This window comes from Muntiacus reevesi, chromosome 1 (assembly GCF_963930625.1).
Source record: "Muntiacus reevesi chromosome 1, mMunRee1.1, whole genome shotgun sequence".
In the NCBI taxonomy this organism is placed as follows: domain Eukaryota; kingdom Metazoa; phylum Chordata; class Mammalia; order Artiodactyla; family Cervidae; genus Muntiacus; species Muntiacus reevesi.
The window spans coordinates 175,998,400-176,023,271 of record NC_089249.1 but is presented as its reverse complement, the minus strand read 5'-3'; the positions used below and the strand labels follow the sequence as shown (position 1 = coordinate 176,023,271).

At 49.0% G+C, this 24,872-nt stretch overlaps 1 protein-coding gene across 2 annotated transcripts; it reads right to left on the bottom strand.

Annotated features, from left to right (window-relative positions):
- Positions 1–936: 936 nt before the first annotated feature.
- ASB1 (ankyrin repeat and SOCS box containing 1) lies at positions 937–24,558 on the bottom strand. 2 transcript variants are annotated; one of them, XR_010660823.1, is made up of 6 exons: positions 24,454–24,558; positions 20,331–20,472; positions 18,163–18,465; positions 7,918–8,303; positions 6,409–6,723; positions 937–1,113 (listed from the first exon to the last, which is right to left on the bottom strand). XR_010660823.1 is itself a non-coding variant. In XM_065917175.1 (5 exons), exons 1-5 carry the CDS (start codon positions 24,491–24,493, stop codon positions 6,596–6,598), a joined length of 999 nt encoding a protein of 332 aa, XP_065773247.1. In that variant the 5' UTR covers positions 24,494–24,558; the 3' UTR covers positions 1,171–6,595. The 2 variants fall into 2 exon arrangements, 1 of the variants encoding a protein (XP_065773247.1); XM_065917175.1 differs by lacking the exon at positions 937–1,113 and having other exon boundaries at positions 1,171–6,723.
- Between the last annotated feature and the right edge of the window lie 314 nt (positions 24,559–24,872).

Sequence of the window (24,872 nt, the reverse complement as noted above, 5' to 3'; positions counted from 1 at the left end):
CCTATTAGACTCTAATGCCTCTGCTAATCTTATAGCAGGTGGAGCTCAAGTGGTAATGCCAGTGATGGGGAGCAGCTGTAAATACAGGTGAAGCTTTGTTCGCTCACCTGCCGCTCACCTCCTGCTGTGCAGCTAGTTCCTAACAGGCCGCAGGCTAGTCTGGGAGGTTGGGGACCCCTGAGTTATACAATCTTTTCTCCCCAGTGATCTGGAATCCCACAGTAATGTGTCAGGGCTGATCACATGCCGTGGTTAGTATTAGCTGATCCTTGTAATCTGGAGACACAACCTTCATTCTCAGGATTCTCTCGAATTCTTTACCGGTATCCACTGTTTTGAAGTGTATGTTTTTTTTGGTCCCATTCAGTACTGGTATCTTTTGAGTGTTTCCTTTGAGGCTGGTAAGACTCCTTAAGAAGCCTCCTTCTCTTTTATTTCCTGCCTGGAGGACACGGCCTGTTTCCTGTGCTGAGGACTTTACGTACTGAAGGCTGATGTCTCAGCTCCCAATGGGCTAGGACAGCAACAAGTGCCCGACTGTGTGCAGTGGAGACTTACAGCTGCTTCCAAACTGGCTTTTAGCCAGTCCCGCTGCTTTCACTCCTCACATCCACTTCTAGAGGTGCCTGGAACTGCCGACCCCATAGCTTCCCGGAGCTCTGCAGTAAAACCAGGTTCTCAACTGTTCTCCTTTCTTTCCTACGAAGTCGTTTTCTCCGGCACTTCTAAGTCACTTACCATTCATCTATTTTCTTGAGAGTTTCCAAAACTTTGTTGCCATTTATAGGCATCCTAGTGGATTGATGCTTTTTTAAAAAATTAAAATTCCCTGTAATTTTAACGGGATTTCAGGAAGGAACTATGATAAACAACCACATGTAGTTATAAGAAGTCTGGGAAGTGAAGACTTTATTCAGAGGATTCAAGTCTCCAGCTATAACTGTGCATTCTGTTATCACAGACACAGACAACAGATAGTGAAGGAGAACCAGCAATCCCCGCCACACAGGCAGCTGGTTTTTGAGACAAAGTGAGGCCATTTTTCAGTAGAGCAGGAGAGGTGTACGTCTGCGGGTGGGCCTTGGGGACTGGTGTGAGGAACGAAGGAAATATCTGAAATATTAATAGCAAATACAGAGACGTGTCACGGAAAAATGAATAAATGCTTTATTTAGTTCATTCATTCCCGAAGCTTCACAACTCACCCTCCCACTGTCAAATAAGTCACATATAACACAGTCCCCACCACCTCCCCACCCAAGAGAGCACTGTAGGGACAGTGTCACCATGAAGGAAAGTCATGTCTTTCAAACATTTTAGAGGCACTTTCGCTTCAGACTAAAAACCCTCTCAATAAAACAGGCTCATCCCAGCTTAAACCTGTGCAACACTATGAGTGCCTCCCTGGAGCACGGGGGCCCCCAAGCAGTGGAGAGAAGCCGTTTAGACTCCCATTTACAGATGCCCCTCTCTGCAAATCATGAGAAGCTCTCCAGAAAGCCACTGCCTCTACCTGAAGTGCATATACAAAGATGTCACGTGATCAATTCTTCTCTCCAATGAGATAAACAGTACACAGAATTAAGGCATTTGGGGGGAGTCAACGGGGAGTAAAGCATTCATTACAGTTACAATAACCTACCAAAGATGTCCATCCCATTTCTGAAAGCTCCTAACCAGGCCCAAGTGCAGCAACAGCCATGGTCCCAGCTGCTGCAGATAAGTGTGGTCACTACCAAAGAGAAAGCAAAGACCCAGGGCTGATGCCAGCACTCCCACCGCACGTGCACAACACCAGACAGAAACCACGGGGACTGTGCAAACAGTGCAGGGAGGAGCAGGGGTGCTGCTGGCTAAACCACAGCAGCAAACTGAGGTGATGACACACGGGAGAGTCACGCTCAGACACCACACAGACCTGGACATGTGCACACACACATATCACATGGTAGAGGTCTGAGATCCATGCAACTTAATAAAGAAAGGATCCTCATGCCCTCCAGACACTGAGCAACTATGAGTTAAGGCAACAGAAGCCACCTCCACCCTCGCTCACTTCCCCATCCAACCGTCTCCCTACAATTTACGGCGTCTATTCCACAGACCACTGCACTTCAGAACCTGCGTGTCCCTCCCGTGGAACTCTCCAAGGACAGGATCCCACTGACCACTCGTGTGCATTTCAGTCATTTTATTCCACATCAAAGGAGTCAGGTTGAAAGATGGGGAGCGTGAGAAGGGGAGTGAGGCCTAAGTGAGTGAGGGAGAGATGCCAGGCAGCCGAATCAGACACTTCCAGGAGGGAGAGCTGAGCTGGTGGGGCACCCAGACCCCTTGGGCCCGGCTGCTGAGTGCCTGGCAGGCAGCCCCAGGGGCAGGGGAACAGCCTGAGCCCTGGCACCCGAAGGCCCACCCCACCACCAGCGCCAAGCCTTGAGGTGCCTCAGGTGCCTCAGGTGCCCAGGGTAAGCGGCAGCCCCACTGAGGAGCCACGCTAGCTTCCTGGGAGTGTCCTTCGGGGGTAGCCAGAGGCCCACCTCCCAGGGACAGTGCTGTCATCGGCAGACACAAGCACGCGCTCCTGACCCGCCTGGGGACCGCAGGGCCTGTGCCTGGACTACCAGGCAGCGGAGCCATGGGCTCTCCTTCAGCCACGGACAGGCCGCTGGAGACTCCAGGAGGAACTCCTCAGTCATGAACACAGGCTATAGACAGACTGTGGGTCCCGACACTGGGTCTCAGAGCCTGGCCAACTTAAAAAGAAGTTCTGGGATCTGAGGAAGGGCAGCCAACATTTTAATCTGCAACCAGGTGCTTTTATAAAAAAACGATGTTGCCCTTTATTATCACCTTCATTACATAAAAGGACATTTTATCACCCAAATTAGGAAGAACATAATCTCAGATTAAAAGACAACCCTCTAAATGGAGTAAACTTGACTTCCTATGTTATTTCACGCGTGTCCCTGCCCTTCTGACCAGTGCAGGAGGCCTGTGTCACGGTCGCCATGACTCTCGCTGTCCCCGGGGCACAGAGCCCAGCTGACCAGCAAGGCCACAGGCCGTCAGCACCTCAAAGGCACACCCACTGAGGAGAGGGGCCACGTGCACAAAGACAGCCGCTGCCACGTCGCCAGGACGGCTCACGCGCCAGTGCTTTCACAGACATTCTCCCGCGTGTCCGCCTGTCCTGCCGTCAGAAGGCGGCCTCCCCAGGGCCGGGCCCGCTCAGGGCCAGGCAGCAGGCAACTCAGCACAGAAGAGCCTTCTTCTCCAAGGCGGACTTTCCCTGGCTCGGTCCAACCTTGCCTGCAGGCTCCTCTCTTAGACTCCTGCACGACCCTTCCATTTGAAGAGTCAATTCACAGAAGGGGAAAAATGATGGCACGTAGGCCTGATAACAGAAACATATTCAACATGAGGAAATTGTACTGAAAAAAAAACTGTCCTTTCTTTTTAAAATGTCCTGTTTAACAAGCGCACGTTGACTAAAACTTATCAAACATCAAAAGAGAACATCAAAACTAAGCATGATGACCTTGAACCCTTTCCTGGAATACGGCAGGACATAAATAAATAAATACATAAATACAAGAAATAATATGAAAAGGCACGGATACACATGACATTGAAGGGTTTCAGAAATACATTTGGGAACTCCCACCAGGATGCCAGAGCGGAACCCTTTCCGAGATCTCGGCGCCGCCCCACATCCCCAGCCCCACCCCCACCGTCCACTGCAGCCGAGGCCGCGAGCACAGGAGTCCTTCGGCCCGACGGCCCCCAGGCGCCCCAGGGGCAGTGAGGACACTTCTGAGCCAGGCTGGGCCCGGCTCCTGCCCACCGGTCTGTCGTGCCCTGCCCCGTGGGCACGGTGCTCTGGGCCACAACCTCATCACCCAAGTCCACGTTTCCTGGCTACGTGGCAGTGGGCACCCCGGGGCTTGGAGCCTGGGCTTTATAAAGTGCTCTGTGGAGAGAATGACTCCTTCCTAGTCTGTACCCTACCTATCCCTGCCAACAACAGAAAAAGGGAGCTTTAGTAACATGAGGCTCAAAACAAGGAGGAATGGCCTTAAGTATCTAGCTATGCTGTTTTCAGAGTCATGTCTCGCACGTATGGAATTTCTAACTAGAGGTTGAACCTCAGTTGCTGGGATTCTGAAAAAATTATCTAAAGGCTGGCTGAACACAGAAAGTCAACCTGCCTCTATAAAGGACAACTGGCCCTGAGCCCACCTCGCTCTGGGGTGGTGCAGGGGGCCCCCACTCCCTGGCTCAGTCCTTCCCCAGTCCCAGTCCTTCCCTGGCCAGGTCTGGGCCAGGCCCAACAATGAGGATCAACTCAGTCCAGTCCTTCTAGAGGACCCCAGAAACAAGTCCTACACTCACATCACCCTGCACAGCAGCCTGACAGCCACCCCACCAGGCCAGCCGGGGGCCCTTGTCTCCATGCAGCCCCACACTCCTGCCTGGCAGCGCCCCAGATGCTGCTTTCCAGGCCTGGGAACAGAGTCACCTCCTACCCCAGGGAGGCTCTGTCCCTAACAAACCCCTGCAGGAAATGCCCACCAGGGCACATAGGGTCCTGCGAGCCTGCAGCACGGCCCCCAGGAAGGGAATCCAGGCCAAAGCGCAGCTGCAGGAGCATAAAGTGAGGTGAGTGACTGCTCCTGAGACTCCTCTAGCCAGACTGAGAAAGTGACTTGATATGCTGCCTTGCACCCCAGGGACACTCCCTCCAGTGGTTCCGCCCCCTCTCTGGTGGCTCCGCCCCCTCCTGCGGCTCCAGCTATCCTACAACCCTTCTCTATACCAGGGAGAGCCCTCCCCCAACAGCTGCAATGAAACCACTGCCCAGAGCCGGTGAGTCCCACCACAAGGGCCACGGGCACACTGTCGCTCTCCCGAACCAAATCCCCGCAGCGCTTGGATCTGGTGGCAAAGGCACCATCAGTCACCTGCCGGCGGCCCCTCCTCTCTCAGGACGCCTCTCCTGCTGCAGGTGGAACCCAGAGCTCTGAACGCAACCCACCCAGCAGGTTCGGAGCCAAAAGCAGCAGCATACAGCCCGCTTTTGAGCCTCCAAGGCCGCAGCCTCAGCTTGCAACGAGCTCCAATGGCTGCATCTTCCCTTCTGAATCACTGATGACTTCTCTCCCCTCAGACCTCATTTGTGTGCACATGGTCGGCCTGGCTTCCAACACACATCCATCCATGCCAGGAGGCATACTCAGAATTCCTCAATCACGGAAGACCATGACCAGACACCGTTAGTGAATACACACAATAATGCTGATAATTAAATAAACCCATATCATTTGTTCAACTGTTACAGAAAATCTAAACACAGATGTGAAATCCGCCCATCTCTAAACACTTTCCATGGATCCACACAATGGTCCTGAGGCCTCAACAAACAGATGTGATTTCCCTGCAAATAGCGGCACCTGGATGCTTCAAAGAGGCAGCCACCTGCCCACCTGTGCCGACATGACACACACCTGGCCACGCAGCCCTGCCCACAGCTGAGCTGTCGGGTGATAACCCAGATCATTCCTCTCCCTTACCCCAAACCTCGGCAGCCACAGGAGACCTCTAACCTCACTGCTATCCCCCTTTTCAGTTCTAGAAGCAATTACCAAGACATTAGGTCCAAACAAATGAAGCGCAATCAACCAAACACCAGATATTCTGTCCACAGGACACCATAGAACTGAAAGCTCTGAACCACCCAGAAGATGAGTGAAGTGTCTATTTCGCAGTGTGTGCGCAGACTTCCGTTAGAACTGGCAGTGGATGCTGTTGGACGGTCCTTGGTCCATGTGGAGGCAGTGGGCCTCCTGAAATCAGTGGACTTCTGGAAGCTCCCCAGAGTGAAATGGCAGAGAACTCGTGAGACTGTTGGCATGATGCTAGGCACAGCTGGGTGTGGTGCTAGGTGTCGAGCTCTGAGCGTTACCTAAAGAGACTGTGAGCACTGCAGGTACTGACCTTGAGACATAAAGCCAACCCAAGTGATCGGGAAACCATCCTTGAATGAAGCCAATTGACACGATGACCTCACCACATGGAGAGAACACTGACGTGGCAAGGAAAGCGTGTGTGTGTAAACATCACATGTTCAACAGAGGAGCTGGGAACACAAACTCACAAGTTCAGGAACTGCATTTCTGTACTCTACTTTTTACAAACTCCCTTTTCATCTGACTGCAGTCAAGCCAACAAGCTGAGAAGTGAACCCAGAAGCAGTCTGGAAGATGCCAGTCCTCTCCACTCAGGACATCAACAGGCCTCCAGCCTCAGCCCCAACTTGCTCACACTTCAAGGCCCACTGCATTAATTTCCAGACTGAGGAAGCACAAAATGAAGTTGTGTAGGAGCCTCCTGGCTGATACTGATACTGACCCCAAGAGTGTCCGATGCCCAAACACCTGAGATAGAACACCGTCCAGGGGAACAAAGCCAGTCCTGCTTCACCTGCAGCCAGGCGGGACTCGGCAGCACAAGATGTGGTCACGCGGCGAGAGTCGGTGTCAACTTGCACTGCAGGTCACCGCCACCTCTTCACTGCAATCAACGGCGCTCCAGAATTCTACTCGTAAAGCAGGAACTTTTTTATGGGGTCTGGCAGAGGCAGCGAGGGGATCAGATGGAGGCGGTATTTGCCGAGTGCTCTTCTCACAGCCACGCGGCACAGATTCAGCAGGGACCTGGGGACACCTGAAACGCGGGGGCGGAAAGGCAAAGACAGAGGAAGGGGGGGTTAATACCATTTCTCCCCTATCGCCTCAGACCAGAGGCTGGTGGGGACGGCAGGCAGGACACACCAGTGCTTGCTGCCAGCATCCCAATTTCAGAGGAGAGCTGGCTCTGGTGACAAAGGACTGTTACCTGCTCCTTCATCTGCACAAGGAGCAGAATCTTCACTATCCAAGCATCTGCTCACCTCTGCTGAGTTCCCTAGGCAGAGAAACTAGAGCTGCCCACTGCGAGCCCTGACCCTTGCCCTCTGTCAGCCTCTGCTCTTGGTCCACCCCAAAGCTCCAAAGGGGTTGGAGGGGGACAGACCAAGCAACAGAGGAAGGTAGGCTGAGAATTTTACTCTGGGTGAAAAAAAGCCTCCCTGTGTCCCTGCCTCGTCAAACAGGCATGAACACAGGCAGCCTAACTATCAGCATGGCTCCAACTGACCAGTAACCAACTCTCAACAGGAGCAAATTTTAATGACTGGATTAGGGAAAGCCAGTAACAAGAACACAACGCACAGAAGTTCTGAAGAGGTAAGGGACTGGGGAAAGGTGGTCACTCAGATGCCCTCAAGACCCAGGTGGGAAAGAGGCCAGGAGTGGGCAGGTCAGAGGGAGCACCAAGGGCCAACTCCTGAGTCCCGGAGAATGATAACGAGACCAAGCCACGGATCAACCCCAAACTCCCTGTGCATCAATTTAATTCCCTGGCAAAGCCCTTCTTCATAAATAAGCAAACCTCAGACTTAATTCTAGCAAAAATCAGGCTTAATTCACAATCCAGAGTGATGGTATTTGAGTGGAATTGAAGAAGGGGGAGTGAGGCGCCCTAGAGAAGGAAGAGCTTGAAATCTATTGTAAAGCAAACACTTAAAAGCCATAAACGCATGAATGAAAGAATCTCAGATCACAAAGTAGAGAAAAGGAGTAAAGAGAACATAATCCCAGGAACTCTGAGAACATGTATCATTACAGATTCCTTGCTATTAATCCCTGGTGTCCAGGAATTTAAAAAGAAACTAATCTGGAAGACCATTCTAAAAAATTCCTAGTCCTATCTGAAGGTTCTGACCAAGTGCTAATTAGGAGGTTTTTTCCACTGCTACAACTTGGTTCATTCAACCGACTTAAAGAGACTGCCAGGCAGAGCTGAATTAAGGCCACTCACTTCTGGCTTCTTTAAAGACCTGCAGCGCCTCGGGGTCCACCTTCCTCCTGCCTCTCGACTCTGGGCCCAAGGACTCCCACTTGACCAGGTTCAGGTTGGCTCCAAACTCCACCAGCAGGCTGACGAAGGCCGCCTCGCAGCCGTGACGCAGGACGGCGTCCATGACACAGCCGGGCGAGCCCCTGTAGAAACCCTGCGTGTTGACGGGGCCATTGCAGTTGAAGTCCGGGTTCGCCCCCGCCTGCAGCAGCAGCTTGAAGCACTGCAGGTTGTGGTAGGCAGCGCTGATGTACAGCGGGCAGACCACCAAGGAGGTGAGCCGCCGTGAGAAAGGGGGCTGGGCGTCAGGAGTCAGGTGGTGGTTGACGTCGACGTCTGCCCCATACCTGCAGGGAGACACACGGACAGTCAGGCCAGCACCGTCAGCGGATCTCAACCGCGCCTGCGGGGACAGCCCAATGCCCGAAGCACCGGAGCGTCCCCTGCTTGCAGTGGACCCATGACTCCCAGCAGGCACCACGGTAGTTCAGAACCTTGGGATCCTCTCACACAAGAAAACTCGTAAGGGAATTCTTTCAAACCTGTGAAGACCCAACAATCCCAAGACTATTTTAACTATTTCAAGCAAAGATAAAGAAGGAAAATCCCCAAATTCATCTTACGCAATTAACAATAGAATAAACCCCAAACCAAACAACGGTCATACCATAAAGAAAAATTACCAGTGACTTGCACTTATGAGCATCAACTTACAACCTCCAATAAAATGTTAGCAAAGTGACTCCAAAAACATTAAGAAAGCAACACATGATGACTTCATGGGGGTTATTCCAAGGGTGGTTCCTATATTAGAAACTCTATTAACGTAACCCATCATATTCACAGAACTAAGGGGAAAAGTTGAGGATGTGACTGGTGATGGAAGGAAGGTCCAGTGCTGTAAAGAGAAATATTGCAGAGGAACCTGGAATGTTAGGTCCATGAATCAAGGCAAATAAGTGGTCAAACAAATGGCAAGAATGAACGTCAACATTTTAGGAATCAGCAAACTAAAATGGACTGGAGGAGGTGAATTTAACTCAGATGGCCATTGTATCTACGGCTGTGGACAAGATTCCCTTAGAAAAAAATGGAGTACCATCATAGTCAACCAAAGAGTTGGAATTTGCAGTACTTGGATGTAATCTTAAAAATGACAGAACAATCTCTGTTCGTTTCCAAGGCAAACCATTCAATATCACAGTAATCCAAGTCTATGCCCCGACCAGCAATGCTGAAGAAGCTGAAGTTGAACAGTTCTGTGAAGACCTACAAGACCTTCTGGAACTAACACCCAAAAAAGATGTCCTTTTCATTGTAGGGGACTGGAGCAAAACCAGAAAATCAAGAAACACCTGGAGTAACAGGCAAATTTGGCCTTGGAGTACAAAATGAAGCAGGGCAAAGTATAATAAGAGTTTTGCCAAGAGAACACACTGGTCATACCAAACACCCTCTTCCAACAACACAAGAAGAAGACTCTACACATGGACATCACCAGATGGTCAATACTGAAATCAGATTGGTTATATTCTTTGCAGCCAAAGATGGAGAAACTCTATACAGTCAGCAAAAACAAGACTGGGAACTGACTGTGGCTCAGATCAACTCCTTATTGCCAAATTCAGACTTAAATTGAAGAAAGTAGGGAAAACCACTAGACCATTCAGGTATGACTTAAATCAAATCCCTTACGATTATACAGTGGAAGTGAGAAATATATTTAAGGGACTAGATCTAATAGAGTGCTGATGAACTATGGGCGGAGGTTCGTACAGGAGACAGGGATCAAGACCATCCCCAAGAAAAAAAAATGCAAAAAAGCAAAATGGCTGTCTGAGGAGGCTTTACAAATAGCTGTGAGAAGAAGAGAAGTAAAATGCAAATGAGAAAAGGAAAGATATACCCATGTGAATGCATTAGTTCCAAAGAATAGCAAGGAGAGAAAAGAAAGCCTTCCTTGGTGATCAGTGCAAATAGAGGAAAACAATAGAATGGGAAAGACTAGAGATCTCTTCAAGAAAATTAGAGATACCAAGGGAACATTTCATGCAAAGGTGGGCTCAATAAAGGACAAAAATGGTATGGACCAAAGAGAAGCAGAAGATACTAAGAGGTGGCAAGAATGCACAGAAGAACTGTACAAAAAAGATCTTCACAACCCAGATAATCACGATGGTGTGATCACTCACCTAGAGCCAGACATCCTGGAATGTGAAGTCAAGTGGGCCTTAGGAAGCATCACTATGAACAAAGCTAGTGGAGGTGATGGAATTCCAGTTGAGCTATTTCAAATCCTGAAAGATGACACTGTGAAAGTGCCATACTCAATATGCCAGCAAATTTGGAAAAACTGAGCAGTGGCCACAGGACTGAAAAGGTCAGTTTTCATTCTGCTCCCAAAGAAAGGCAATGCCAAAGAATGCTCAAACTATTGCACAACTGTACTCATCTCACACGCTAGTAAAGTAATGCTCAAAATTCTCCAAGCCAGGCTTCAACAATATGTCAACTGTGAACTTCCAGGTGTTCAAGCTGGATTTAGAAAAGGCAGAGGAACCAGAGATCAAATTGCCAACATACGCGAGATCACTGAAAAAGCAAAAGTTCCAAAAAAATCTATTTCTGCCTTATTGACTATGCCAAAGCTTTTGACTGTGTGGATCACAACCAACTGTGGAGAATTCTGAAAGAGATGGGAATACCAGACCACCTGATCTGCCTCTTGAGAAATGTGTATGCAGGTCAGGAAGCAACAATTAGAACTTGACATGGAACAACAGACTGATTCCAAATAGGGAAAGGAGTACGTCAAGACTGTAAACTGTCACCCTGCTTATTTAACTTATATGCAGAGTACATCACAAGAAACGCTGTGCTGGAGGAAGCACAAGCTGGAATCAAGATTGTCGGCAGAAATATCAATAACCTCAGATATGCAGGTGACACCACCCTTATGGCAGAAAGTGAAGAAGAACTAAAGAGCTTCTTGATGAAAGTGAAAAGAGGAGAGTGAAAAAGCTGGCTTAAAGCTCAACATTCAGAAAACTAAGATCATGGCATCCAGTTCCATCACTTCATGGCAAACAGATGGGGAAACAGTGGAAACAGTGGCAGACTTTGCTTTTTTGGGTTCCAAAAATCACTGCAGGTAGTGACTACAGCCATGAAATCAAAAGACACTTACTCCTTGGCAGAAAGGTTATGACCAACCTAGACAGCATACTAAAAAGCAAAGACATTACTTTGCCAACAAAGGTCTGTCTTGTCAAGGCTATGGTTTTTCCAGTAGTCATGTATGGATGTGAGAGTTGAACTATAAAGAAAGCTGAGCACCTATAAAAGCATCAAAATTGATCCTTTTGAACTGTGGTGTTGGAGAAGACTGTAGACTCCCTTGGACAGCAAGGAGATCCAACCAGTCCACCCTAAAGGAAATCAAGCCTGAATATTCATTGGAAGAACTAAAGTTGAAGCTGAAACTACAATACTTTGGCCACCTGATGTGAAAAACTAACTCACTGGAAAAGACCCTGATGCTGGGAAAGATTGAAGGTGAGAGGAGAAGGGGACGACAGAGGATAAGATGGTTAGATGGCATCACCAACTCAATGGACATGAGTTTGAGTAAACTTCGGGAGCTGGTGATGAACAGGGAGACCTGGCGTGCTGCAGCCTATGGGGTCGCAAAGAGTCAGACACGACTGAGCGACTGAACTGAAGGGGAAAAAGCCATAATTCTCTCTCAAACGCGAGAGAGGCATATGACAAAATTCAACACTTAGACATGTTTAAAAACACTTGATAAAATAGAACATGAAGAATACTTCCTTAACATGATGAAAAATATTTCCTCATGCCAGAAGTCAGCATCTCACCTAACGGGCAAACATGAGCAGCAGCTCAGCCAGGAGCAAGATACACGGTCCCACTTTCTGGCCCACTATTTCTAAAGGCGTGTTTTTCTTTTAAAGTTTTAGTGTAATTAGACAGAGAAAGCAATTAGCTGATTAAAATTGGAAAGGAAGAGGTTTTTTTTCCTATTTACAGAGGACATGATTATGTCTGGAAAGCCCTAAATAATTAATGAAAATACAATTAAGAAGCAATGAAGTAGCAGGTTTTACACCAATAGTCTTTACATATTCAAACAAAAACAAATTACAAGATAAAGTGACAAATATTTCATTTCTAACAGCAAAATAAACTTTAAAGTGAGATAGCTAAGCATAAATGTAACAGTAAATGTCCAAAGTTTGCATGAGAACTGTATTTTATAATTAGAAAAAAAACATTTTTTTGAAAGTCACAAAAGCAGACACAAGCAAGAAAAACATACCACAATCTTGGATAAGAACACCCAACCTCATTAAGAGATCAGTAAGTTTATTAATATAAATGAAAATACTCTTCCTAGACCTAAATAAGTTGATTATAAATACAAATACATTAAAATAACATCCCTGAAGCTAAATAAGTTGATTATAAAGTTCATTTGGGAAGATCAAACAGGACAAGATATAAAAACAAAGTTTTTAACATGAAAATTAAAGAAAAACTTTTTCATGCCAAAAAAACAGCAATAAGTGAAAAAATTGGAGAAAAGGTAACAAACGGTTAACATCCTTACTCTATAAAGACCTTCTGAAAGGAGAGGATCAACAGTCCTACAGGTACATGAGCCAGAGACAGAGGAAAGGATGGTTAGCCTCGCTCATACAGAAACGCAAATTAAAACTACTCAGAGACATCACTTCTTACCTATCGAACTTCAGAAAATCCAAAAGCTTACTGACCAGGCTTTAAAGAAAAAGGAAGTCCTATCCATTACTGAGGGTCATACAAAATGGAGCAATCCCTGCAGAGGGAAATCCGTAACATCTGCAAAACTCTGAAAAGCCGTATACACAAGGCAGTTCATTAAAACAGCATCCACAGCAGCGGAAGGCAGGTGACAACCCACAGGCTCATCAGGAGGGACTGAGTGATCGGTGGCCAACCCAAGGTGGACCATCCGACAAGGGACAAGGGCAGGGCAGGTGCTGCGCTGGGACGGTCTCCAGGTCACTGACAAGTGAGGAACACAGGACAAGGAGCAGGCAGTGTGCTACTGCCCACCTTGGGATGAAGGCTCCACGATCAACGTGCACATGACACACATTTAGACACATAGGCGTGTCTGCTTAGTTTTCAGTGATTCAAGGATAAACCACAAAACTTCTTAAATGGTTCTCTATAGGGCAGGGATGAACCAGGTGAGGAGAAGAAGCTAGACTTCTTTTAATACACTTTGTTTTACAGATGTGACTTTGGAACCATGTGAATACACAATGTAAAAAACTAAACAGCAATTCCTAAAAACGGAAAGCAAAAGGAAACACCTTAACCCAACTGTGGGTCCAGCTGATGCCCGTCTGTCCTGCCCACCAAGCTGGCTCTTCTTTCAGGTCCATGGAACATTGAGGGCAGCCAAACTGTTCTGAGCAGCAGATTCGCCTGCAAGGCCTGCAGCTTCGAGCAGCCCCAGAGGTGGCAGCACTCTCCCCGGCCCTGAACTAACCTTTACAGCTGTCCAGGAACTCCTCTCCTGACTCTCAGAGGCAGCCTGGATGTGAGGGTGAACAGAACACAGGCAGACACATGAGCCACCTGACCTGGAAACCTCATTATCCACCAGAGCCTTCATGATCCCCTCAAGGCACCTGCCCTTGTCACTGAGCTCAGAGACCCAAATACATGGCTTTCTATCAGGCATGTAAAGTTCTCTCAGGCCAAGTGCAAACTACCTACTGGTTGTTTCACTCTAAGCAGAGGCCACTGACTACAGCAGGGAGGGTGGCCTGGCTCAGTGTCGGAGTCCAGGCCTAGTCAAGACGGTGCCTGCTAAGGATGCTGCCTGTGCGGGTGGTGAGGAGCCACGTGTGGGAGGAGCAGGAGCACAGGAACTGGTTACACCGAGGAATAAGAAGCAAGCACACCAGAGGTAAGGGGAGGGCTTCCCCCGCGGCCCAGTGGTTAAGACTGCTTCCACTGCAGGGGGTGCAGTTTCGATCCCTGAAGAAAAAGTAAGGAGAACCAGGTCTCTCAATGTCAAAATCATAAATTTAGAGAGGGAGAAAAGCAGGATGACACGGGGCAGCTTCGAGCAGCCCCAGAGGTGGGAGTGCTCTCCCCACCCTGAACTAACCTTCACAGCTGTCCAGGTGCTGAACTGGACTAAGGCCTTGGGCTATACTCTTTAACCATCAGTGCATAATGGACACAGGAATGTAGATGGAAATGTGTCCAGTAAGAGGGCCTGCAAGCAGCAACACCGACAAGCAATAACCACTCCCAGTGTCCAGATCTTGGCTTTTCAACATCATTCTCCTAGGAGAAATGATAGAGCCCAGGGCTGAACCAGGCAAAGTACGTATGAGCCTAGGATAAGTTTAACTCCACAGGAAACCATGAGTCGGACATAAATAAATGGATTAAAAATTTGATGAGGAATAAGATACATACATGGTTACAAAGTACCTATCCACGAAAGTATTTATTAATCACAGAGGGGAAAAGAGGAGCTTCACAACAGAGAAACCTGGCAGACACCGCCCTGGTCAAAGAACGAAAGGGAACGTCAGCAGCACTGGGACCAATGAAACCAGGCGCCGCTTGATCGCATGCACGGAGAACAGAGCCTGGCTTCTGAGACCGCCGCTCTGGAGCAAACACTGGACGGCAGCACTGTGCACGCAGCCCCACCGCCCTCCCGGCCCCAGGACGCCCCACAGATGCTGTCGGCACAGTCTGTCTCATCTGGGGGCAGGAGGGATGACGACGGGGTCCGCCATGCCGTGCAGGGGTCCAGGGCTTGGTAAACACGCGGGCCAACACTCACAGCCGGCAAGCCTGTTTCATCATCAGTCTCTTCCCCAGAACTGACAGAGCTGAGGAAGAGCTGAGGCACGCGGACCCACGGGCTCACAGGACAGCCTGCTCCCCCACTGATGCCATGGAGCACCATCAGCCACTACAAATGCACATGTCACCCATTCTATAAACTGTCCTAGGAGCGTCTAGAGAACCATTCTGACACACAAACCAAACCAGGTAGAAACTGCTGTTTCATTTCATACAACCAATTAAGAGACCCAGATTTCAAGCACTAAAATCTTTTTCCTCCTTATTCTTAGGAAGATGTTTTCCAGAATGTTTGTCATTTTGGGCAACACAACAATCTGGTATTAGCTGAGCTGTGGGAAAGACAGCCTTCATCCGCTCATAAAAACGTACTGGCTGGGATCCAGTTAATTTTAATCCTGAGTATTTTCCAAAATTCCCGTACTGCTTTTAATATCGCTTGCCAGGAACCATGGGACAACTACATAAATCAACATAACTTTTGCACACACAGAAATACTACTCCTTACCTTTATAAAACAAAACACCAAGGGAAACGAGAAGTAACAAAACGGAGGCTGCTTGCAAAGGGATATCGGACCACAACAGTGACAGAGAGCCCTGCCCATGAGGGACAGTGACACAGGGAAGGCAGGAGTTGCGTTTGGATTACATGTAGGCTGTGTTATTTGTTCAGTAACTTAACTCCATTCTTCAGAAGTCAATTACCGGGTCACTTAGAACATAGGAAGCTTTACAGCACAACAGTACATGCTCTCGGCGCCTCACAGCACAAGTAACATCCTGTGCTCCGGCAGGGAACAAATGTCTGAAAAACGTGTTATCAAGAAGAGCATCTGGGCATGTATCTCAGAGTCAAGCCTGAGGCTAATTCAAAGCAGCAGTGCATCATGAATTGACTCAAGTGCCCCACGGGATTTCTGGAACCAGGACGAAATTTCACGGATTGATCCTATGCCTATGCTCAGTCGTCAGTTGTGTCTGACTCTTTGCGGATGGTATGTAGCCTGCCATGCTCCTCTGCCCATGGGGTTTCCCAGGCAGGAATACTGGAGTGGGTTGCCATTTCCTCCTCCAGGAGATCTACCTGACACATGAATCAAACTCAAATCTCCTGCACTGGCAGGCAGGTTCTTTATCACTGAAAGTGAAAGTCATTCAGTCGTGTCTGACTCTTTGTGACCCCATGGATATACAGTCCACGGAATTCTCCAGGCCAGAATACTGGAGTGGGTAGCCATTCCCGTCTCCAGGGGATCTTCCCAAATGAGGGATCGAACCCAGGTCTCCCGCAATGAAGGCAGATTCTTTACCAGCTGAGCCACAAGGGAAGCCCAAGAATACTGGAGTGGGTAGCCTATCCCTTCTCCAGCGGATCTTCCTGACCCAGGAATCAAACTAGGGTCTCCTGAATTGTAAGCAGATTCTTCACCAGCTGAGCTACCAGCGAAGCCCTGGACTGACCCTACTGGATACATTTCCAAATTAATGACTTACATTCTCCAAGATACAAAGACATGGGATTGAAGTGGCTTAGATTCTTGGGCTAGAAATCCTTAAAAAGAAGGGGGACAAAAAGCATTGCATTCCTTTATCCCTCTAACATAACAACCAATGTCACCCTCATTTATCTTTCCAAAAGCCAATTCCAGAGCCATGTGATACGTAAAACCTTCTGATATAATAAATATATTCTCAATACCTATATTTAAAAACCATGTTCTGCACTGAATTAGATGCCCTCAGAATCCCCCATTGTGGCCTGTAACAATGCTATAGTCCTCCTCCGCAGTCCTTCCTGACACAGACAACTGGCTATATAAACTCCACTCAGTCCAACCACAGAACAAACTGCCTCCAGAGCAAGGGAGGGGAGAGAAAGCATCCATGGTAGAAAGAACTCACTGGAGCACAGGACTAAAGATGCAATCTCGTTCAAACTGATTAAATGACAATCATTAGTGCAATTAAAGTAAGACCATAAACCATCTAAAACAACAGAAAGGGAAAGCAAAGAAAACACATATCCTGGAATACAGACATAAAATAAAGGTACAGTTAAGACAGAAAGATAACAGAAACAGACCTAACACCAGCTATGGCAATAATGTTAACTGTATTAAAAAACAAAGAATCCCAGATGGTCAAATAGTAAAAGTGAGCACACAAAGAGTTACTTAAACCCACAAGATTCAAACTAAAAGTGACAGAATGCTACGTAAATGAGCCTTCAATGAAACCATTGGTTTCCTCTTACTTTCATAAAGGGCATAATCCATACATAAGAATTTTTATGAGCCCAATTAGCATCAAAATACAGTAAGCAAAATTATGAGAAATACAAGAGGAAACTGACAAGCACAACAGTAATTAGATACTAACAGACTTCTCTGAATTTGGGGCAGATCCAACAGTTAAAACTGTAAAAAGCAGAGAGAGCGACTCTGAACAGCATTAACTGAGGCTACAATCCTGTACTGTGAAACTACAACACCTGTGGTTTGTACTTTGTTACAAGGATCCACAACAAAGCAGTCTGATGTTAAAAAATAATTTTTTAAAAAAAGAATCTTCAACATGAACATTATATGGTCTGTATTATCTGGGCACAATACAATAAAGTTAAAAGTTCACAGAAGTTTTTATTAAGCCAGTAAGAGCCTCAAAACCTATAAAAACAAGGAGGAAAACAACTTCAATTATACCTATTTTACAAGTTTAGCAAAAACAAAGCTCTAGGCAAAGGTAAGTTAATAACCTTAAAAGTTTACACTGTTAATCGAGAAAACAATGAATAAGCATGCAACTCAAAAAGTTAAAGAAAAAGTAAAGTAAAATCAAGGAAAACAGGGAAAAGATAGATAAAAATAGAAATTAACCAGTAAGAAAATAAGAGAACTGATAAAGCTAAGAAGCAACTTTAAAAAGACAAAACAAGATCACCAGCCCAGGTTGGACGCATGAGACAAGTGCTTGGGGCTGGTGCACTGGGAAGACCCAGAGGGATCGGGTGGAGAGGGAGGTGGGAGGGGGGATTGGGATGGGGAATACATGTAAATCCATAGCTGATTCATGTCAATGTATGGCAAAAACCACTATAATATTGTAAAGTAATTAGCCTCCAACTAATAAAAATAAATGGAAAAAAAATAAATAAAAAGACAAAACAGACAAATCCTGTCACAAGTCTACTTTGAGATCGGGAGAAAATAAGAAATGAGAAGGTGGCTGCAGGCACCGGCAGACAGCCTTGGCCCTGCAGTGGCCTCTGCGGGCAGCGGGGCCCAGCCCCTCACCACTGACCTGATGAGGGCCTTCAGGATGTCCGCCCGGCCCACCCGAGAGGCATGGTAGACGGGCGTGCTGCGGTGGTGCCGGCTTCCATTGGGGTCGGCGCCGGCCTCCAGGAGGATCTGGGCACTCTCCAGGTGCCCGTTCACCACAGCCACGTACAGGGCCGTCTGTCCCTTCACGTCCACCAGGTCCACCTCGGCCCCCTTGCGGATAAGGAAGTCCACGCAGTTCCCGTGGCCCGCGGTGGCGGCGATGCGCAGGGGCGTGCAGGGGAGCCAGCCGCAGCACCACACGGACTTCTCGTTGATGCGGCTGAGAGAGAGCACAGGGAACCAGGCTGGGAGGTGCGGGACACGCCAGCCCTTCCGCCCTCTCCCGGGTGGGCTGCGAGGCCGGGAGCAGGGGGCAGCCTTCACTTTAAGAACGCCTCCAGGTGCTCCGCTGCAGAAGCCCCCATCCCACGGACAAGGAAACCTGAGGCACAGCTAGACAGCACTGGAGCTAAGAGCGCCAATTTCCGGACATGCCATCAAAGCTCTGTGCTCTACAAAGAGAAGGGCCTGCCCGGGGAGGGGGCCACAGGATGGAGGACAGGGCCCCAAGGCCCCTGGTCACCAGCTGACACCTGGGACAAGGTAGAGGTCGGACTGCTCCCCGGGCCTCGATATCCCCCCTGGGGCTAGGTGACCACTATGGTCCTTCCACCTAACACCTAACACATGATGGCCTGCGGGATTCACTACCCTTCCCAGCAGCAGCAGAGGGACATGGTTCAGGCTCAGCCCGCATGGGAAGTGGCACTCAGAGTGAGAGCCCCGTCAAGGAATGCCACGGCCGTGCAGTACACGGACCCACTACATCACCAGCTGAGGCGCACATCACCTCAAGCTCCCAGTTCTGAACAAAGCCCCAGGATCCAGATTACCGAAGCAGTGACCCAGAAACATGCAGCAGGTCAGGGTTCTACTTCAGCTGTGAACTAGCTTCCACTGGCCAAGGAGGCCAAGGAATACTCCAAGGACTCATCACCAAAGAAACATATCCCAACAGAAAAATACCATCAAAACACCAGAGATTCACAGAACCCAATTATTAGAAGAAACAAAAACAGTCCTTGAAAAAGCAATATGAAACTACCTGGTCTAACTGCTAGCTTAACTCTCCTTTATTCTATTGTTATATCTGCAGTACCACAAAAATTTAATGTTTTCTTCGGACTTGAGTCATTGATATCAAATATTCAAGTGCAATCCATCTATTTGTTCTGTATGATGATCCTTTCCGGGTATTTGAAACTTTTTTATTTTTAATAAAATACCCGTCCTAATGAAATGATGCTAAGACATTAGGAGTGGAGGAAGAAACCTATTTCTGTGTTGTTAGAAATTCTCCTCTCAGGAATGACCCACAAAAGGGTACAAATATCAGTATCAGTACACAAGCATTTCTCCCATCAAATCGCTGCCAGCCTAGGCCTGAAGGGGAAACAGACACACAGAAAAAGCCTGCAGTTTCCAGCTGCAGATGAGCTTCAAACCTATTTGAGACTCCAGCCTCAGACACACAGACAGCCTACAGTCTCTGTGCTCCCCCGGGTGTCTCGAGGAGGGAGATGTGACAGCAAGACTCTGATGCTATTAATCAAGGAAGGGCTTGCACTGGTCACGGGATGTGGCAAGGCAACAGGCAGGGCACTATCAACCAAAGGAGCCAGAAGGTGGGCACCCAGATCTCCCTGGGCGATGAGACAGCGGGCCAGAGGCTGAGCCCTGGGCCCTGCAGGCCAATGCCTGAGGCCCTGAGAAGCCAGGGAGAGCATGTCAGGAGTGGGCCGTCAGGAAGGCTGGATACACGGTGGACCCGATGCAATACTTCAAGGAGACTTTCTGTACCCAACTTAGGATAAAAGCCAGACGAGGCTCGCAAAGGGACAGGGCCGCTGCTGAAAAAGTAACGAGGCTGGCACCAGAGGTAACCTCAGGGAAGCGGACACCCAGACGGCACCAGACGGTCACTGACGGAACTGGACCTGAACTGGGGTCTCCCCGCCCTCCCTCTCTGATTACCGCCCCCAAGCCTGATGGTGCTTCCCTCAGTGCCCTCTGCCCCCACCCTCTGGAGCTGGAAAGCACCAGGGGCTCCGCGCAGACCAGAGACAGCACCTCTGCAGCGCTCACCTCCGGTAGCTCTCTTCCTGCAGCAGGCTCCGCAGGGTCTGCAGGTCCCCCACGTAGGCGGCGTCGTGCAGCCTCGTGTCCTCGCAGTGCTCCAGCGGGTGGTCACAGAACTGCTCCCTCAGCCACTCCTTCAGATTAGGACCTGCACTGAAGAGAGGGGCGCCTGTCAGCTCCAGGTGGCCCTGCCGGGCCCACCAGCAGGGGGCGCCGCCCACCCAGGAAAGGGTCAGCCTTCAGTCTGCCCCACTTGTGGCGACCCCACGGACTGCAGCCCGCCAGGCTCCCCTGTCCACAGGATGCTGCAGGCAAGAGTACTGGCGTGGGTTGCCACTCCCTTTTCCAGGGGCTTTTTCGGACCCAGGGACTGAACCCACGTCTCAGCACTTCAGGCGGTCTCTTTACTGCCTGGGTCACCAGGGGAGCTCTTCCCACCAAGAGGGTGCTCTCCAACTCTCAACAGTACATCATTCCCAGGCCTCCAGAAACTTCCAGAGCCAGAGAGACGTAGAAAATCTCCCCGAATAAAGCTAGCATGTGCCCAACATCAAATCAGGCAAGAATATAATATTTAAAACTTTGGCGGGGTGAGGCATCAAAAGAAAAGAGAAGATCCTAAATAATATGTTAGCGAAGTGAACTTTAAAATATACATCAAAGTCACCACAGGACTTCCCTGGTGGTCCAGTGCTTAAGACTCCAAACTTCCACTGAAAGGGGCCTGGGTTCCACCTCTGGTCAGGGAACTAAGATCCCACATGCCTCAGTGTGGCCAAAAAATAAAAAATAAGTCACCATAAAGTTATTTATTTATTACTCATTAATTATTTATTATTAATTACTTATTTATTATTTATCTAATTTATTCCAAGAATGCCAGTATTGGGGGAAAAAACATATAATCCTCTCCTACATTACAAAAAGATGCTTGAATTTAGCAAAATTCAATACCAAAAAAAGTACTGCTCCTTATAACACAAATGACTCTGCCATGCTCATCTAGGTAACAGCCTTGCCACATGGGAGCCCCCGTGAGTGACACACATTTTAGTACCTCAGATGGGTGCATTTTATTGAATATAAGCTATACCCCAGTAAAAAGGAAAAAATTTTAAAATAAAACGATATAAATAGAAAGCCAGACCAATATAATGAAGACTATAAAACTGAGAAACAACAAATGCTAGAATGAATGGTGAAAACCACACAGTGTATTTTGATGAGAGTCAATGCTAGGAAAATTTTAAGTGATACCAAATAAATTAAGGGGTTTAACAAATCTCTTTGGGGCCTTTACACAAGATGTGACTAAAATATTCTAAAGGTTTATTTGGAAATAAAAATAAGAAACACTTTCAGCTTTTTCAGTATGTATGAGAAGACATCTACCCTACTAGACAGTAGAAATTACCTCTCATTAGATATAAAGATAAATAAAACAATCAACTGCCCAGAAAAGAGCTTAGCATAAATAACATAATATGTAAGAAAAGGGCATCAAAGTAAGTGAGGAATGGGAAGAGTAGTTGCTATAAATGGAATGCTCGTGTCTCCCAAAATGTTCTGCCAAATAATATGCTGGAAGTCCTAACACCCAGGTGATTATTAAGGGATAGGTAGGACCTTAGTGGTTAATTAAGTCATGAGGGTGGAGCTGTCATGAATGGGATTAGCACCTTTATAAAAGAGACCCTGAAGAGTTCCACGGCCCTTCTGCCACATGAGGACACAGCAATACGAAGGCCATCTATGAACCAGGAAGCCCTCACCAGACACGAAATATGCCAGTGCCTTGGTCCTGGACTTACTAGCCACCAGGGCTGTGAAAAATAAATTTCTGTTGTTTATAAATCATCCAGTCTATTCTGCTATCACATCCTGAATGGACTAGACCACAAGTACTGTTCACTCTTGAACAATGCAGGTTGGATCTGAAGGGGTCCACTTATACATGGATATTTTCAGCAGTAAATACCACAACACTGCACCATGGTCGGTGCCTGGTGGAATCCCCGGATGTCCAGGAAACTCAGATGCAGAGGACGCCCAAGTTGTCCCAATGGCCAACTGTAGTCAACAAATTTTGTACAGTGACATACCTACAGCTAACCCTTGAATAGCATGGTCTGAACTACGTGGGTCCACCCACACACCAATTTTTTTTTCACTAAAAACACACTACACGACACAATACACGGCTGGCTGAGTTCTCGGATGCAGAACCTCAAATATGGAGGGTCAGCTGTGAAGTCAGAGAAGGATTTCTGACTGTGGCAGAGCTCTGGCAACCCTCTGGGTCAACTGTAATTGAGCTCTTCACCTCACCGTGGAGCCCTAAATGTCTCCAGATAATTAAGAGTTCTATAAACTTAACTACACAGACAGGAGGCAGACGGAAAGAACATGAACTCAGACTGCTTCACCAAGTCCCCACAGTACCAGATGGCCTAGCATGTGACCCCGCCACAGGTGGGCTCTCCAATCCTGAAGTTGCTTTTCATATCCAAATCAAATGTTTTGAGTACCTACTGTATACAAGGCTGGGCCACAGTACACTCCAGGATTTGACAGTTCATTAGCAGAGGTTAGACACAAAGGCCCCAGGTGGTTGGGCAGAGCAGGGAGGGTACCTCAAGCAACCGCCACGACCCGGCCTCAGTAGATCAACAAGAAGGCATCGAGAAGCCCTTGGGCCCTCAGGCCAATCCTCCTCCAGAAGGTATTCTCTACTGAGTTATTCACCCACAGAGTGGAAAAGTTCGAAGGAGGAGTAAAATTCAGAAGGTGTAAGGAGACTGAAACACTTTTGCTAAGTTCTCCTCCAAGCCTCCCTGCGTTGGCCTCTTCCAACCCACCACCTGCCCAGCTCCAGATCCAACATAACTTTACGTTTGCCTTTTTCTGATCAGCTTCTCCAACAATACACCACTTAAGCATCAACCTTGACTCCTCTACTCCCAGGCCGGCAACACAGTAAATGCTAAAACAGCACCGCCTGGATATTAAAGAGTGCCTATGTGAAGGGCAGAATCAGTCTGCCTTCCACCAGACCATCCTCCACACCAGGAAGCAGCAGGCAACCCTCTTCCTCCTACTTGACACCTCTCAGTCCTTCCCTCACTCTCACAGGAGATGATGTCCAGGACCCTAAGGTCTGGCTGTACCTGGGGCTAGTCGATACCAACCAAAGCCTGGGATGGAAAGGGCTTTGTTTATGTTTTTGTTCACTGGGGTATCAGGTCCTCAATGAACCGTTTATTGGATGAATGAATGGAGGGAACGACGAAAAGTTGCACCTGTCTCCAAATCAACATTATATCTTAAATTCTGGCACATTTAGGAGTAAGGGGTAAAAAAAATTCTTAGTTTATTACTAACTAGTGAACTCTGTGGAAGGGTGTCTCATTGGATGTGCGTGTAACGACCGCAGCACACAGAAGCGCTTGTTACCCAGAGCCAACTCAAAACAGGCAAGGAGGGGAACCGCCACCCACCCACCCCAGGCCACAGGTTAAGAGGAAGCCGCTCCCAAACGCGAGCAAATGCTCTTCCCCTGCAGATTCACACCTGCACAGCAGGAAGATTTCAAGGTGGAGACCCTTGTGGCTATTCTGGGCAGTGGGCGTGAGCCTTTCTAGCCCTCTAAACTAAACTCTGTCGGGGCTGCCTCCCCGGAGGTGGGCAAGGGCCCCTGCTGCGGACCTGCTGTGTCACTGACAGCTCGCTGGGGGTAGCGTTATCGCGTTCCCTTGCCCGTGCTAGGGCTGGAGTCGGAGCAGCATGGAGAAAAGGTCACCCGCCCTCTCAGGGGCTGACCCCTGGGGCTTTCCACACCTCTGGGTGCGCTCAGAACTGGAGAATGACCTACGTCCTCTCTTTACGGTTGGGGGCGGGTTGGGGGTGTCCCCTCCAACCCCACAGGCCAGCGGGTTGACAGTGACCAGGCAAGCTCCACAGGAGGGGAAGCCGAGCACCCGGGCCCCGGCGAGCCGAGCTGACCGACCCCGGCGGCTCCGTGAGGCCCTGCCGGTCACGAGTCGACGCGGCTTGGGCGCGACGGCCTCGGCTCCCCCCACCCCGCCGCCCCCACCGCCCCCACCGCCCGGCAGCCGCGCGCGCACGTTACCTGCGGGCGCCGGCCCGGCCCGCCCGCCGCCCTCCGCCATGGGCTCCGGCCTCCGGCCCCTCCGCAGCCGCCTCCCCCCTCGCGGCCCGCCTCCGAGCGCGCCCGGCCGGCCGGAACCACTTCCGGAACCACAGCGCGCGCGACCGCTTCCGGCGCCGCGGGCAGTGGCCGTGCCGGGGACGAGGCTTCCGGCGGGCGCGCGCTTCCCTCAAAGGCTTTTGGAGCCTCCCGCTCCCGCTACGCACGCGACGTGAGGCCCAACGGGCGCCGGCGCCTGGGCGCGCGCTGCCGCGGACGAGCTCTGGGGAGTGGGGTTGGGGAGTGGGGTTGGGGCGGGGGGGCGGGGCGAGCTGTCGGAGCCGCGCGCCGTCGGGCCTCGTCAGGGCTGTGTTTGTCCACAGAAGAAGCGGAGGAGTCTG

Coding starts and splice junctions, on each gene's coding strand:
- ASB1 (XM_065917175.1), bottom strand. CDS start 24,493: ATGGCGGAGGGCGGCGGGCGGGCCGGGCCGGCGCCCGCAG. Junction 20,473..24,453: donor GGCCGGGCCGGCGCCCGCAG/GTAACGTGCGCG, acceptor TCTTCAGTGCAG/GTCCTAATCTGAAGGAGTGG. Junction 18,466..20,330: donor CAGGAAGAGAGCTACCGGAG/GTGAGCGCTGCA, acceptor GCTCTCTCTCAG/CCGCATCAACGAGAAGTCCG.